Here is an 18,419-nt window from a genome sequence, read left to right as displayed (position 1 = left end):
TACGGCCAACAGTGCAGAGAGTCCACTTTCCCTCTCAAATCGCTCTCACATAAACCACGCGTATATAACCTCTGCAGGGAAGTCTTACTTACTACCTTCTCGAGGCATTACTGTTGTTTACAAAATTGAGAGGACGAAAAACAAATGTCCGGTACTTTACCCGGATCAGTGGACACGGCGAGTCCACCTAGGAGAGTTGGAAAACCCTGATTCCAAACCAATGGTGCACATAGGCTTCAGTATCCTGAGGGAACAAATGGCGTATGAATCAATTGTTGGTGACCGACTACCATGGGACTGCATCTGCTTACGATGCTCCACTGCCTTTAGGTCGAAGACTCCGGGTGTGGCACACTAAGAAAACCACCTGCTTCGGTCTGGGCACCCGGACAGTATCATAGCCCTCACACAAATCAAATGAGATTTGTGTGTTGCATATGTATTTAAGCCCCCTTGTACCAATATTCAAGTGTTTAAATAAATAAATAAACTCACCGACCGACAATCATCAATTCAATATTTTGAGCATTTTTTCGCCATTTTTGATATATATCCACAGTAAATAATGTACTTGAAGAATTAAAAATTGATGTTAGATCAGAAATTAAAGCTGCAAGCATTACAGTTAACATTAAACCTCTGAGACCTAATTATTGTTATTGAAGGAAGTGAAATATTCAAAAATGTTTCAGACAAAATTCAAAGAAATAAACATTCATAATAAAAACTAAAACTTATCAAGATATCTCTACAAAGGACTGCTGAGCAGTATACTCGTCCCTTAATTGATAGATGGATATCTCGTCTTCGCCATAGGTGACGTAGGTTGGCAAAAGCCAAACGAGCTTTTCGAATCTGTGCTGAGATTTCGTCAGATACCAACCCATTAGGGCTGATCAGACTTCCAAGATAAGTGAAGTTGTTGACACGTTCGACTTAATTAACTACTTCTATGAATCTGGTGTTCATCTTGTTGTGCTAATGAAGAATGGCAACTTGGACCGATGCAATATATGTGCCTGGTCCTATGTTGTAGCTGACTGACTAACTGACAAAGGAACTATCCTCTGCAAGTATTGACTTCTCTTTTATTTAACTAGAAAAAGTAAATTAGTGTATTAAGTGTTTACAGTTCACAAGCGTAACTTAATTCTCCATTTTTAAGTGTTTAGATGACAACTTCGCCATATTCAAAGAAAAAAAATTTTCAGAAGTACAAAATTGAAGATCTTTTGTGCTTATAATCAAGAACAAAACGTAAACTTGATAGATCAACAATCAGATTTCAGTAAGCGAAATAGCCGAGCCTGAAGCGTTAGGGCATAAAGAACGCTTAAAACCCATTTTCTAGTGTCGAAATACTAATACAAGACCACTAAGATAATTTTTATCGCGTTTGCGAAATTTTCATTTTTCCGACTTTCCAGACCCTGCGTTCGGGGGTAGTATCCCGATTTCATTTATAGTGGTGGTTGCTTTTCAATGTTCTCAAGGGCTATTGTCATTGGAGCATTATAAGGTATGTCGATATTGCTAACAGTAATGAGTTTGACTGTCATGTAAGCGGAACGGGTCAACTTTGGCCTGTTCATTCTGTGAATAACCGATCTGCGCGATCATTGATCGGAATAATTATACATGTGATGTGAATGTGTATATGAATGGTGCGAATGGCCTACCAGGGTGCTTGGTGCCTGTGTGGTTGTGCCACAGGATTGAGCTGTACTGTTCATACTATAGCGTTGAAGCCCATATAGTGTCTCGTTCTCTTGTGGGGCGGGATTGAGCTGTACTGTTCGGGTTAAGCCTGGGCAGTGTCTGGTTTTCTTGCGAAACGGGATCGAGCTGTACTGCTCGGGTTAATACAGAGGGCGGTGTCTGGCTCTCCTGTTAAACGGGATTGAGCTGTACTGTTCGGGTTATCACGTGAAAGTCTGGATGGTGTCTGGTTCTCCTGAAAACCAATGCAAAATTATCCTGGCCCACAAGGGTATATTATATAACTTTAACGTGTTCCACTTTGCATCTAACTGAAAACTAACGTATTACTGAAATGACAGGTAAGAAGTTACATTTGTAAACATACATCAATCAAACATGCAGAAACTCTTAAACATGCACAAAGACTTCAGTTAAGTGGAAAAACAATACCTAGACGTAATTTTAAAATTTCTTCCAAATTAAATAAAAGAAGATAGACAAATGTTAATGACCTCTAACATCAGAAAAAGGTGACGAATCTAATGCTGCAATTCAGTGTACTCATTTCTTTATAGTTTGGATTGATCAATTAAATATACTTACAGTCCAATGCTTTTTGTATACACCTGGACACTAAATCAATATCCATCACTTCAAATTTCAAACAATTCAGAACCTAATGATCAACCAATATCAGTTAAAATTAATGTCACAGGTAATATCAGTGCATCTTTCGAACAAGCCTGTGAGTGTGCTGACAGAATTCGTGAAACTCGGTTCGTAATAGTATTTAAACTCCCCTTTTCTGAGTTCCAACATCATTCTTCAACCAAACCTCATAGAAAGGAGTAAAACCATGGTAATCAGGTAGTAATTAAATAGTTCACAGTGAAAATTACTTTTTATTTATACACAAAAGTAAAGGTAACATACCAGAAGGCATTAGATCAATCACAAGTTTTGGATATGCCATATTTGAACAACCATTACGATGTCCACAAACTTTAAGGCAATCAGAACCAGGGAAGCAACCAATCTCATCTAGAAAAAAATAAATTTAAATGTCATTTATTTGCAAGAAAGAAGTGATTTACAGTTTCATAATAACTTACTGCTTTTTTTACCAGGATTCGTTGTATAAGGTACTAGATGCTAACTGATTGAAATAGGGATTTGTTGTTTAGAAAATAGACTTTCAAATTATCAATCCTAACGCATTTGCTCCAGTCTGGACTGTTGGACAATTTCCTTACCTAATTCATAATCTAAGTGTTTCAAAGCTCAGTAAACAAACTAGAGTTGTGTGAAATGTTGTGAACTTTCTAGTGTTATCGTTCACGTTTCACAAAACAAAAACGAGAAACATACTATTCGTAAAGGTGAAAGCTTCTAAAGAACAGATTAAAGGTAACGAAAGCTAGACACTGAAATCAAATGTTGATAAGTTTGAAACACTAAGGTATTACTAGCCTCCTTTTGTTTAAAGACATGATTTGCTTATAATAAATATAAACTGTCGGGTGGATACGGGTAATCAATATGAAAATCTGGACCTATTATTCGTGCTGTTTGACGCACTTCAGTGTAATAATCAGTTATCTAAAGGATGAGATAAACATAGCACTAGTCACTACTCAATGATCAACCAATTGTAAATATCTTACTAGTACAGAGAGTCAGTTACACCTCGAACAGTTCAACGGCAACATTTCGAACTACAAAGCCGAGTGACGCGAGCCCGGATCTGCTAGAGACCATCAGCTCCCTCAGGACCTTGCTGATGAGTGTTCGACAGAGTAAAAACCAGGTTTAGGGTTTCTTGTTGACTACCTTTAACCGCCTAACATAGGAACGTAAAGCATGAAATGCCGAACCACTGAGACTAGTGGCTACATTGTAATTTAATCCACAGAATTCAGTCAATACTAAAGGACTCGACGAACATGACGTCTTTCACTACTTACTTTGTCATCAATCAAGTGTAGTTAGTGTAAACTACGAAACCCGAAATCAACTGTTTTAGTATTTAAATAAATAAGTCAGGCAGTTACAACGTAGAACTTCGTACATACGTACATCAGTTCGAGTTGCCATACCACATTAGCACACAGATGCAGTTGTCGATTCAAATCCCATAGTGGTAGAAGTAGTAAGAGTATAAACAGTAATCCGAAAGATTAGGGTTTGAAGATGTTATTTAAGGAGTATGATACAGTGAAATAAATTTGGAAAGAGAAAAAGGATAGGGGCACGAGGAATTCAGAAGATTGGAATTTGGAGGAACACAAAAAATGGATGCACCTGCGTCATTACAAACGACTTTGCACCATGTAATTCAAGGTCTCTAACCATCGGTTGCTATCATCTTGCGAATCCCAAACCAGGTAGTCTACACCTACCAGCATGGCTCAGTCCGCTTGTCAGCGACTTCATGGATTTGTGCCACGTTTTGGTTTGGCCGCCCCTAGCTTTCTTCCAACCTACTCCTACACCATAAAACATTGCACGTCGGGCCATCGGTGGTTGGGCATACGTAACACGTGTCCCAGACATCTCAAGATTGAATAAATTAGCTCTCCAATAAATCCCTAACGATTCAATTATCTTAGCACAAGTGTTTTTGTTGCTATTAACTGCTTACAGTATTAAGTGTTAATGAACTCTCTATGTATTTGACTAATAAAATGTAGTAACTTTTCACTTGGATCGAAAACTCTTTGTTTTAACCGACAAAATAATTGCAAGTTAAGACCACTGAAATAAAATGTCAGTAGAGTCAATATTTCCAAAAATTAAAATTAAAATGTTTCATTTATTACAAATCGATTGGGGAAAATATAATGTTTTTAGTAACTTTATTCAGTGAAGACATTGGGATATGAGATCATCAAGTAGATGGCTTAACGTAAAGTGCACTGATAAAATAGCCCCCGAATGCCTTGGTACGGTCGAGGGTGGGGAGAGTCAACTTTCCATCTCGAAATGCTCTCAGATGGCCACGAGTATATAGCCTCTGACAGGGAAGTCCTACTCACTGCCTTCACGTGGCATTACTGTTGTTTACGGAATTGAGAGGACGAAAAGCGAATGTCTTCGCTTTAACCGGGTTGATGGATACGGCGCGTCCACCTAGGGGAGTTGGAAAATTATGATTCCAAACCAATGGTGCACATGGGCTTCAGTATCCTGAAGGAACAAATGGCGTATGAATCAATCGTTGATGACCGGCTACCATGTGACTGCATCTCCTCACGATGCTCCACTGCATTGTGGATCAGATCTTTATGTTGAAGGCTCGGGGTTTAGCCCCCTAAGAAAACCACCTGCTTCGGTCTGGGTACCCAGGCAGTATCACAGCCCTCACACAAATCAAATGAGATTTGTGCGGCGCATATGTATCTGGTGCTCCCTTGTACCAATATTTATGTGTTGAAATAAATAAATAAACTTCTCATGAATCATAATTTCCAGATAATTTTAAAAATAGTAAGAACGATGAGATTCTAAGAATAAAATAAATCTATTTCATCCAAAGGATTCTTAATAATATGAAAATAGCTTAAATTTATGACAGCAAAAAAGAATATAAGATTCATGCATCTTGATTGATATAGTTAAAAAGATAAAACTCTTAAAACTGTTCTTGTACCTGAGAACAGTGGAGAGATTGATCACTCTATGATTCTGCATTCATAAGTCATGTTGAAGAAATATGAAGGTGATGATTTTGGAAATCTCGCGAGGCGAGATCGTGGATGCAAACTGCTGAAGAATCCCACAATAGGATGAAACGGCCGTCTAGTGCTTCCAGGTTTTCCATGGTGGTCTAGCTTCAATTGACTTATGATCTCAACTATATAAGATTTTGGAAATGTTTATTTTATGTCAACTATTCAGTGATTATTTGATGATCACACTCACTAAGTATTTATCTTACTTGAGTTACATAATCAAAGTGATACTGTAGTGAACAAGAACATAAGTGGGGATAATCGAATGTATCGAAAGTAATTACAAACTATCTCACTACAGTCTTATAACCATCAAACTACCAATCAATTGTCTCAATCTTGACTGTTCCTTCTATAAATATCAGTCCATTTTCTCTTATTTCATTGTTCATGCATTTTCATACCGATTGCGTCCCGTTCCCGTTCTCTCCTTATCGATCTTCTACTGAAATACATTCAATGCTCGACGATCGTTATATACTACTTCTATGGATATAAGTAGCCCACACAACAATACCTTATTCTAAATATATAATTTCGAGAAGATGTCATCAAAGTTAACCATGACCATTTTTTACTGAAAAATTTATGATAGATGAATGTATTTTCTTACTTGGATATAATACGCGGCTTATCATTCCTGGAATAACCATAATAAAAATTGGAATTTGTTTTATTAATCCAGTCATTAATGTTGCACCTTGTGCATGCGATAAACTCTTTGCTGCCAATGTACGCTGAACCATCATCTAAAATTGAAATAGATTATACCACAAAAATGTCATACGATGAGTGTATAAACAAAGGAACTATTGGAAACATTTTTGATCAATAGCTAGTCTTAGTTAACACTCAGATACTTAAGTTAAGCAGATTAATTTGGTCAGTCAGTCAGTACAATGTAGGGCCAGTCACGTATATGCATCGGTCCAAGTTACCATACCTCACTCGTTAGCACAACAAGATGAACAAAGGTTATATATAAGGATATAGTATAGAAAGGAAGACAGATATGAAGGAATTTTAATCTCAAGGTTTAAAGGTGTATACACCTACGCTATTGTGATCGATTGTGATCCATGACACCCACAGTCTCCAACCATTGCTTACGATAGTCACGCGGACCCATACCAAGTAGTTTGCATCTACCAACATGGCTTAGACTAGAAGTTAGTGACTTTGTGGACTGATCCCACGTTTAGGTTTGGCCGCCACTAACTCTCTTCCGACGATTACCAATACTAGTCAGCATAGCTCGTCGTGGTAATCGGTGTTCCGGCATACGTAACACGTGGCCTAACCATCTCAGTCGATGGAGATTCATGACCTCATCAACTGATAGATTAATTTGGTAAGGTACTAAAGTTGGTAACTTAAAAAAATGTCATAGGGGGAAACGGGATCTTTGTAATAAAATTAAAGTTTACCTAATGTTGTACAGTCTTCCTTCAAACTAGTTGAACACTATGGTAATTTCAGTAACAAAACCCAGTAGAGATTTCATTGAGGATGACAGCAATATATCCGAGTGTGATAACAATTCTCATGTTTTATTCTTTAAACTTAGTAAAAGTCAATACCAATGCAAACCATAATCTTTAGGTCAGAAAGAGTTTAAGACTAGAATATTTCATGATTTCTAAATCTTTTATGGACCTTTACAATATACAGAATTCTAAAAAGTCATCTTCACATTATGCCACATTACGCCGAGAAATGAAGACAGACATAAGAAGAATGAACAAAAATTGGATAGAACTAGAAAGGAAGGCCCGGGACAGAGTGGGTTGGAGAATGCTGGTCGGCGGCCTATGCTCCATTGGGAGTAACAGGCGAAAGTAAGTAAGTAAGTAATCAGAATGAACCAAAATCTTAATCTACACAAATTTTCTTGGTTTCTAATAGTCAATTAATTTCTAGTTCTTTAAAGCTGATATGAATTATTGAGAAAACCGATTCCACAGCTAATTGAAACCATCTATACTAGATTCTAACAAGTTTTACTTTCGACAAATATCCACTCACTTTCCAACAACAACAACTCCAAAGTTAACAGAAAATAGATCATATTATATTATATGATGATTGGGGTTGGAGATTCGGTTTTCGAAATCCAGCCTAGACACTGTAAAAGTGGCGTAGACTGGTAGCGAAAATCAAATAACTAGAAGAAACTATTTAAACCTTTTTGATAATCGATCGTTATTCAACTGAAGTTCATGTGTAACAAAATAATCCTTGAATTAACAGTGATGATATGCTGTTGTACAGAAGAGTAGAAGATAACAAACTTTTGTTACAAAATCATTATATAAACGAAATAATTAGAAGTTAACATCAACATGAAATTGAGAATTCAGAACAAGGCACTACTATGTGATTTAAAGCAAAAAGCTACTAAGGGTTTTCTGAAAATCATGAATATATTTAATACAGAATCCACTAAAATACTCTTGTAAGATTATCCCATCTGTGTAGATTTATTAACAAATCGATCCCGCGGGTGGGATAATGGATATTTAATGCTGAGGAGTCATATACTAGGACGAAACAACCGTTCAGTGTTTCCAGGTTTTCTATGGTGGTCTAGCTTCAATTGACTCATCAATTTAAGTATTAAATTACCATAATCTCCACAAAACCTCTTTATGATTTTGAAATAAATAAAACAATAAACAATGGAATTCAATACAAATCATCCAGTGTTGGTAGATTCTTTAGTCAACTATTATTCATTTAATCAATAATCCATTAATCCTATTTATCTACTCCTCTTATTATTGTGTATTAGAGTTGAGACCATAAGTTTATCATTACATAACTAAAAAAAATTTAAAAAAATCTTATCAGGAATGTTTGCCCATCTTTATCCATGTCCCATTTTGTACTAAAAACATGGTGAATTTGTATCAAGTTATCACTTGGTTACAATCACTGAAATCATTCTTTGAAAACGATTATTTGAGTGATATATATTTACTAAACAATCAGTTCATGATTGTAAACTTTTACTTTACCTATTATTTATTTGAATCTGTTTCTCTGTCCATAAATCACAATTTATTATTTACAAACTGCCCCCAAATGCGCTGGTATGGCCGAGAGTGTGGAGAGACCGCTCTCCCTCTACAAATGCTCTCATATGGCCACACGTATATAGCCTCTGCCAAGAAAGTCCTACTCACTGTCTTTTCACAGCATTACTGTTGTTTACGAAATTGAGAGGACTAAAACCGAATGTCTGGCGCTTTAACCGGATTGGTGGACACCGTGAGTCCACCTAGGGAAGTTGGAAAACCCTGATTCCAAACCAATGATTCACATGGGTTCAAGTATCCTTAGAGAACAAATGGCGTATGAATCAATCTACTGCCTTGTGGATCAGACCTTTGGATCAAAGGCTCTGGGCGTAGCCTCCTAAGAAGACCACCTGCTTCAGTTTGGGCAACTGGGCAGTATTACAGCCCTCACACAAATCAAATGAGATTTGTGTGGTGCGTATATATCTGGTGCTTCCTTTTACCAATATTTATGTGTTTGAATAAATAAAGTAATTTACAAACTTGTTGCTTAGATTTTCATTACAAATGTATCTAGTAATGTACATGCTTCGGTTTATTATTTATGGTATACTGTGATCTTGCATTTTATCCATATAATCAAATGTATTTGTAAATTAGAATAATAAAAGGAAAACAAAGTTTTTGTCCGGTTTCTTGGAATTCATGAACTCTTATCTTAGTTGATATTTTTTGGATGCTAAAACTAAGAATATGGATATTATATAGTTGAAATCATGAGTCAATTGATGCTAGACCATCATGGAAAACCTAGAAGCACTGGACGGCCGTTTCGTCCTATTTTAGGACTCCTCAGCAGTGCACATCAACGATCCCGCCTTGCGAGATTCGAACCCAGGACCTACCAATCTCGCGCCAGAGCACTTAACTACTAAACCACTCAGCCGGTCGGCATCCAACGGTGTTAATGTCTAACGCCAACCAATCCACGAAGTTTAGCAACGGCCGTCCAGCGCTTCCAGGTTTTCCATAAGGGTCGAGCTTCAATTGACTCATGATTTCAACTATATAAAACTACTAAAATCTCTACAAAACCCCCTTCTAATATGGGTATTAATCAGCCTTCTAACTTAGTAAATAAAATTATTTCTCATTAGCCTCTTAAAACTACTATGGATTCTTAATCTTGGTATTAGTATGTTTAATTTAACTATTATCCCAAAAAGTAATCTAAGATTAAGCTGAAAAATACTGATAATCAAATTAACACAAAATTTACTTCACCAGTTTATCATTGAATCTCTATCAAGCTGTACAACCGTTAGTTGTATGTAAAGTACTCAGTAACATAAGCATTTTTTTAGTTACGCTAAGCTTTTTGCACTAATGGGAATGGGGATTTTATGAAGTTCCTTAATCTGCGGTGACTGATATATAGGAGTCGAGAACATTTTGTAAAATACTTCAGAGAAAGAAACTCACAAAATACCTTCACAAATCTTTTTGTAGTTCACAGTTTAAAAAACGTCTGTCAGTAAACCATCATCATGGTTACCAAATCACATATTTATTAATTTATACAATCTGATCTACTGTAATGAATAAGAACACAGGTGAGGACAACCGACTATATGTTCAGCACAACTTACAACGTTGCTTGATAAAATACAAAAAACCATACTCTGATACTCTATTTGCAAAATGTTCTTTAATTGTCTCAGGATTCATTGTTCCTGGATTTCCACACCAATTGCTTTTTATTTCTGTTCTTCTCTTCTCAATCTTCTGCTGTCAGATATTCTATTCCTTACTCACGATATATACTACTTATGTCGATATGAATAGCCCACACCACACTACTGCTTACGAAATAAATCTAAGGTGATAATATTTTTAAGTCATTTTGAGGTTCCAGGTATCTATTTATTGTTTTCCGATCAACTTTTTATGATACTTTAGTTAGTGGGCCTAAGAATTGTCTTCATAAGAAAAAGTTATTTATAAGTGGAATACAAATCCATAAACTCTTGACTTTCGTAAAAGGTTGAATGATTGAAGTGAGAGTTACGCTGGTTTTAAACACTTGATCTTAAAAGAGCAAGTAATGACTTATACCATTTTACAACTGCATAACTCTGTAAACTTTAGAATCTCGGAACGTATCTCTTTTATAAGTGTATTTTTCTAAAAGTGAAACACAGATGAATATGTGAATCATTACTCCAAGAATACGAAGCCTGAAGATGTGTGATACAGTAACATGGGGGGTAATGTGTTCTTTGGTCTTCCTCTTCTCCTTTGAGCTTTAGGATTCCATGTGAGGGCTTGTCTTGTGACGCGATAGGGTGATTTCCTCTATGTGTGTCCCATCCACTTCCAGCGCTTCTTCCTAATTTCTTCCTCCACCGGATGGAATATGGTTTGTTATCTCCCACATTAACTTGTTGCTGATAGTGTCTGGCCAACGGATCCGAAGTATCTTGCGTAGACAACTGTTAATAAACACTTGTATCTTCTGGATGATGGCTTTCGTAGTTCTCCACGTCTCCGCCCCATACAGTAGAACTGTCTTGACATTTGTATTGAAAATTCTAAACTTGGTGTTGGTTGACAATTGTTTTGAGTTCCAGATGTTGTTCAGTTGTAAATATGCTACTCTTGCTTTCCTGATCCTCGCCCTCACATCTGCAAAGCAGGCTACAGGCGGGGTTACTGGTTGTCTGAATACAATTATACTACTAGTGCTGTTGTTCCCATTGTGTCAATATGTATGTGATTACTGTTGAAGTCCAAAAACAATTATGGTCAACTATGTATCCGTTATTACAAAGAGTACAATCACTTTCTCAGTCTGTCCTTCTGAAATTATTCAAGTAAATACTCATAATACATTTTTCATCTTCAATTATTTATGAAATGGCACCAAATGTAACTTTAAGAAAAGTATCAGAGTTTCAACCAAAACAGCTTTAATAATAATAATATACATATATATACATAATAAAATTATTCAGATACCTGATCAGCACACCAATACCAAATAGAAGAAGGAGTTTGTCCAAGCAAGAAACCAAGCCATGGCATGTCTGGGTCATTTATCTCTCTTAATAACCTAAACGCTTTTCGAGAGGGGAGACTGCATCTTAAACGAGAATCAATTGTCGGTTCACTAGATAACTCGAGTAATGATGTTATATTTTTCTCCTTGACTGCCAATATCATTGTATTTAATAAGTTTTCGCCTTCCCTAGACGATATGTTAACTTCAGCTATGGCTCCTCCATATGCACCAAGGAGTCCTTGAAAACCGCCAACTTTGATAAAACCTGTAATGAATTTTAGTTATCACCAAGTAAACTTGGAAAAAAACGCTTCAAAAAGTGGCTGTCAGTGCCTCAAATATTTATTATTCTAAAGACTTCGAAATGCGACAGTGGAAATTATCCAGCCAATCTGCTTGAGTTTACTACGACTAAGTCTATAAAGTAGTGAATTACGTTTAATGTTACATTAAGTGTATCAGTTCACATCGTTAAAAATATCAAATAGCTTTGACCACCAAGTCATCCTACTATAAAAGCAGTAATATTCTAAAACTCCAGTTTACTTACTTAATATCGTTAGCACAGTGGCACCAAAGATCATGACGAAAAACTGAAGGGTGTCAGTATACAGAACAGCAGCAAGTCCACCTTAGACAGGAAGAAGAACAACACAAAAAAAACTTTTTAAGTTAGTACACGACTGAGTAATAGAACAAACGTTACACAGTCAATCAGTAGATCTATGCAACAGCTATTTGTAAACAAGGAATTCAGTAATTACAAAGAAAAAAACTTTAATTCTTATAAGCAAAGATGGATAGTGACTAGCAGTGGAATCCAGTTTGGCGCGTGTTTCGTCCTATTCGGGACTCGTCAGCTGGATGTACCTGCATCTTAGACTCTGGGACTCGAACCTAGTACCTTTCGCTTCAAGCGCCATCGGGTTATCCACTCGGCCACTGAGTCCTGATAGCCATTTGCTGACCAGTTGCAATCCTAACACATCGATGGGAAGATTCAAACAAACAATACTAAATGAACTTAATTCTGATAGTTTTATCACCAAAAATACATAAATTATAAAATCTGATGAATAATCTAAAACGCAAATTAGATCCAGGGGACTAATTAACTAAGTTAGGTTTTATAACGTTGACAGTAACCTACAACTAAGTTAATTGAAACGTATACCAACAAAGTTCACGCTTGAAGTGATTATGAAGCTATAAATAAGTCAAAAAATAAACAGTAAGTAGTTCATTTTCCATTTTCAAGATGAAATTGACTTCTTTGTAAATTACACAGGTAGTTAATCCATAGTTAACCAACAAAAATCATAAAACTGATATGATTTCAGGCTAGAAGAATATTAAAATATTCTATGACTGAAGGCAATCAATAGAAGAACCCAAATCAAATGTTCAAATACGTTGAAGGTCTTAATCAGCTTCTTATTGTAATATCCAACTACTTATGCCCTCAAACCGCCTGGTACGACCGAGAGTGGGGAGAGTCCGCTCTCCCTCTACAAATGCTTTCATATGGCCACGAGTATATAGCCTCTGACAGGGAAGTCCTACTCACTGCCTTCACGTGGCATTACTGTTGTTTACGAAATTGAGAGGACGAAAAGCGAATGTCCTTCGCTTTAACCGGGTTGATGGATACGGTGCGTCCACCTAGGGGAGTTGGAAAACCCTGATTCCAAACCAATGGTTACATGGGCTGGCTCCAGTATCCTGAAGGAACAAATGGCGTATGAATTAATCGTTGGTCACCAACTACCATGTGATTGCATGTCCTCACGATGCTCCACTGCATTGTGGATCAGATCTTTAGGTCAAAGGCTCGGGGTGTGCCTCCTAAGAAAACCATCTGCTTCGGTCTGGGTACCCAGGCAGTATCACAGCCCTCACACAAATCAAATGAGATTTGTGTGGTGCATATATATCTGGTGCTCCTTTGTACCAATATTTATGTGTTTAAATAAATAAATAATAAATAACAACTACTTATACAATATTACACTCAAAATATAACCGGAAATTTGCATATTTATACTTTTAGAGATGGAAACCAAGCACAATTCTGTAAACAACCAACCGTTAGGTAGATAAATAGATAAATATTATAGCTATTTGCGTTCAAAAAGAAAAACATAGTGTCAAGACACATAACTAATAAAAGAGCCCAGTAATAAGTTGATTATAAAATTATGTGCCCTATTAACTAACCTGTTACTGTAATAAGCGTTGTAATACTAAGAAGTATAATAATTGATAACCATGTATTCCATTCTAAGGCTTCTGCTAGAAACAGAGAGCCAGAGTATAAATTCACCTGGGAATAAATAAGTGTAATTTTACAAAAATAATGTAACTATTCATCTTTTTATCCTAAAACTAACATATGCCGAGAATGAAATTATAAGGAAACAAAGACAATTCTAAATAACTTTTATCCTAATTTTTTGAAGTGTGACTAACATTTGGGCTTTGTAAGAGCTCCTCTAATCAATGTAAATTTATGAAACAAAAACCTGGTTTTTGAGTTTACTTTCAAGTATTGGAGTAAAGTGCTTTTTCGCATCGTATAAAGCCTCTGCCACAAAAGTCCTACTCACTGCCTTCACGTGGCATTACTAATGTTTTCGAAAGTGAGAGGACGAAAAGCGAATGTCCTTCGCTTTAACCGGGTTAATGGACACGGATAGTCCACCTAGGGGAGTTGGAAAACCCTGATTCGAAACCAATAATGCACATGGGCTACAGGATCCTGAGGGAACAAATGGTGTATGAATCAATCGTTGATCACCGGCTACCATGGCACTGCATGTCCTCACGATGCTCTACTGCATTGTGGATCAGACGTTTAGGTCAAAGGCTCCGGATATGGCCCCCTAAGAAAACCATCTGCTTCAGTTTGGGCACGTGGGCAGTATCACAGCCCTCACACGAATCGAATGAGATTTGTGCGGCGCATATGTATTCAGTGCCCCTTTGTACTAATATTTATGTGTTCAAATAAATAAATAAATTCAAGTGTTATTAGTGACTGCATAAAGTATACGTGTATTTAAGACAGTGAACCTTAAAATCTGGAATCTTTTATCGGTTATAATTTCAAAATAAGATTTACTCATTAATTACATTAACCGTTGACCTAGATTTCAGTGGATGAGAACAAAAATGCTTGTAAATGATAGACACTTTTAATATGACTAGTGCAATTGTGAGAACCTAGACGCTATTATGAAACTCAGTTCATTATTTTTACAACATTTAGCCTCAAAAGAGTATATTTTATCCAAGTATTCAAAGATTGCAACCCTATGAAAGCAATGAACTCTATTGTCTAATCTATGTTGTTAGCCGACTCACACTAATATTTGGATTTAAAAGATTTTACTTCAGAATAAAATTTGAATGATTTGAGTTTCAAAGTCATAAGGGTACAAATAATAGTGTGAATATATTCTATTCATAAATAGCAAACCAGAAAGCAAAACCAGACAATGAAAAATAGCAAAAATATACGAATTAAATACCGCATTAAAAAATCAATGTTATTGGCAAAAGTATTATATAATGCAGGTTGTGCAAGTCCGATGTTGACACTGACAGAAGATATCAGTCCACGTTTCTTTAATTCACCTAATTTCCTTGAACATACAATGGATTGAGTATTATACAACAGATCACGAGATACCGATAGTAACACTTATTCAACCATACATTCTGGCCAAAAATAAACTCATACCGTTGGCGTACTACGTGATTAACTGGAAACAGAAGTAAAGGATGAAAGTACAACTAAGCTTCCTCATAAATTTGACATTGGTTCTTTTTCTAATGATGTTTACGTTTAAGTATATTAAAAGATACTCATTTTCTACCGAGAGCCATACCAACTTCATATTTTTTGCTAAACAAAGAGCATGATGACAAATGTAAGGTATACAATACAATAAACTGAAAAGGTTTTACTACATGTGATTAGATCGTCTTTAAAGCATGCCTAACAGGTGTCTGTCTATTAAGGAAGGTTGGAGGTTAGATGAATTAAAACTCAGTGACTAAGTACAGCTTGCGATTTTCATACTAACCAGTTAGAAAAACTGAAGTACAACGGAATAAGGTTTATGGGAACAGTGATCACTAGTTTTAGATCATGATAAATATACCTATGAAATAATTTAGATTTAAACCATCTGTTTTATAACCGTGTACGTTAAGGACATATTGCTTGCGAGTGACACATTTGTCCTCACTCATGAAAAACCAAACAAGTATTTCTATGGAGCCAAAATTTGTTGAGAATTAAACAGGTGCATCTACCTGAAAAGCGAAAGACTATGAAACTCACGGAAATTTTAGTAAAAATGTACAGCAGTAAAGAAATAACAGCCAAATACATTTGGATACGGTTTCCACCAAAACGTTTTTTCATATATTCAGGAAGAGTACTGACCTGAATAAGCATTAATCTAATCTGTTAAATTTACTCCACTAGCAATATAAACGGGAAGAAAAATCCAACCCAGTAGTTGCAATATGACTGAAGCCTAAAAGCATTCGCAAAATAAAAATCAAAAGTGTACATTCAATTCGAATGCCCCAACAGCTATCCCTGATGCTGCTCCAGAACCAGCCAATCCAATAAAATGCTCACTACCAACATTAGTAGCAAATAGAGAGGCGCCAATCTGAAAACCATGTAAATCAAAGGTGTTTTACCGGAAGCCACGTGACAAATCGTCCAGCTAGAAAGTAGTCAGTAATAGTTCCACGTCGATGAGTAAATAGAGACTATAGAGATAAATATTAAGTGATATAATTAAAAATATGCGACAACCCAGTAGTTATGACAAGTTAGAAAGATTAACTCAAATTATTGTGGCTACCAAAACCCGAACATATTTCAATATCAAGCTTCAAACTTAAAATATTCTGACTAAATATATAATTACAAACTCGTGTTCTAAGCTTAAAACCACAAATTCGGTGATGTTAATGATGATTGTCAAAAATAGTCAAGCCCAAGAATTGTAGCAGGCGTATCAAATTTCAAACCTAGGGGCGGAGAGCCAAATGGGCTTACCACATAACCCTGGTTTGTTGATATAAAGACTGTTTCTGACCGCTGTGTCTAAAGATGAAAAAATTCATGCATCAACTCGTTTTAGTTTATGGATAGTGTAAATATTCTCAACAAAATATATGGTGCTAGAAGCCGATTATAAGAACTTGTAGCTTATTTATAAATACAACTATTTATAGGCCGTTTGTTAACAAAACTTGGTTGAACATATTGTAAAACGATGGCGTTTCAATACAATTTAGGACGTCTCGTGCTTGGTAAAATCAAATGTAAACTTATTTGTGAGCCCCATGGTCAATAACAAAACTTCACTTTAAGAATTTTTCAAGCTAACGCCGATCATTGAAAATTCTTTCAATCAGCTGGATTTAATAGCTGGAACCTAAAGGTCATAGGTACTATCAAATTATCTGTTACCAGTGCTGTACACTCACAACCATACCTCAGAACACTCAAAATGAAATCACTTTACCCTGATATTTTAAGACACTGTCTTCGCATTAAGAGAGATGAGTTAAAATTGTGTTCAAAAGTCTTTAAAGCTAACAATATAACATAAATCGATTCCGTTTAATTTTAAAGGGGCTTAAGACTGCCCCAAATGCCCTGGTACGGTCGAGAGTGGGGAGAGTCCGCTCTCCCTCTACAAATGCTCTCACATGACCACGCGTATATAGCCTCTGTCACAAAAGTCCTACTCACTGCCTTCTCATGGCAGTTGGAAAACCCTGATTCCAAACCAATGGTTACATGAGCTGGCTCCAGTATCCTGAAGGAACAAATGGCGTATGAATTAATCGTTAGTCACCAACTACCATGTGACTGCATGTCCTCACGATGCTCCACTGCATTGTGGATCAGATCTTTAGGTCAAAGGCTCCGGGTGTGGCCCCCTAAGAAAACCACCTGCTTCAGTTCGGGCACCTGGGCAGTATCACAGCCCCCAAGCAAATCGAATGAGATTTGTATGGCGCATATGTGTCTAGTGCTTCCTTGTACTAATATTTATGTGTTTAAATAATAAAAATAATAATAAATAAGACTGCTGTGAATGACGACTATAAAACTCTGATGGACGGAATTTTAAGAAGCAAATAATGCACGTTTAAAACTTGGTAAATTTATCTCTTGAGTAATTTTATAAATAAAAAGCATGACATATTTTTGTGTCTAACATTTTACTATCGAATCTTTACCGAAGACGTCTTCATATATGAGACTTTTGTAACCAGTAAAATGTATTAGCTTCATTGAATATCTAAAATCAATCCACTTGATATTGGTCAACGCAGGATTAAAACGACCAGTCCAGTATACACAATATTCACCATTAATGGATTCAGGTTTTGATTATTTTAGTCATATTGTAATCCCGGTTAAGAGGTGAAACAAATATTTCAGTGAAAATACTTACTTTTGACTTCATTTTTAAAGTCATGCATCCATTTTTATATAGAACAAGTATAAATAAACACATCTGTTTTATAGTCCATAGCTACCACAAGTGGGAAGGAGAAATGAACCATATGATTTTGGCACATATAAGGAAAGCTACACTGAACCAGGTTGATAAGGCTGCTTACAGTACTTAAATAAATTTATACATATTGGTACGTACAATCATGCACGGCCCAGAAAATCGAATAAAGTCTATTTTCAGTGTTATAAAGTTGGAGAATGTAAATAATTTGACAATATATAGTAGTATTTCCTAAATCAGATCACAGAGAGTCAATCGCTCTAGAAATGCTTAAACTACCTATAAGTTATAAAAACCATGCAGAAACAGTACAGGGGTGCTTTTATAAATGTCAAGTTGATGC

At 36.1% G+C, this 18,419-nt stretch overlaps 1 protein-coding gene across 1 annotated transcript; it reads right to left on the bottom strand.

The window, feature by feature from the left end:
- Positions 1-491: 491 nt before the first annotated feature.
- Smp_134070 (inositol transporter) lies at positions 492-18,022 on the bottom strand (the record flags this gene model as incomplete). The annotated part of the gene is made up of 12 exons (XM_018795372.1): positions 492-646; positions 2,635-2,742; positions 6,046-6,181; positions 11,471-11,629; positions 11,717-11,778; positions 12,064-12,144; positions 13,731-13,836; positions 15,862-15,966; positions 16,001-16,060; positions 16,097-16,201; positions 16,233-16,304; positions 18,011-18,022. 12 exons carry the CDS (start codon positions 18,020-18,022, stop codon positions 492-494), a joined length of 1,161 nt encoding a protein of 386 aa, XP_018649692.1.
- Between the last annotated feature and the right edge of the window lie 397 nt (positions 18,023-18,419).

Source organism: Schistosoma mansoni, chromosome 2 (assembly GCF_000237925.1).
Source record: "Schistosoma mansoni strain Puerto Rico chromosome 2, complete genome".
In the NCBI taxonomy this organism is placed as follows: domain Eukaryota; kingdom Metazoa; phylum Platyhelminthes; class Trematoda; order Strigeidida; family Schistosomatidae; genus Schistosoma; species Schistosoma mansoni.
This window is presented reverse-complemented; position numbering and strand designations above follow the sequence as displayed.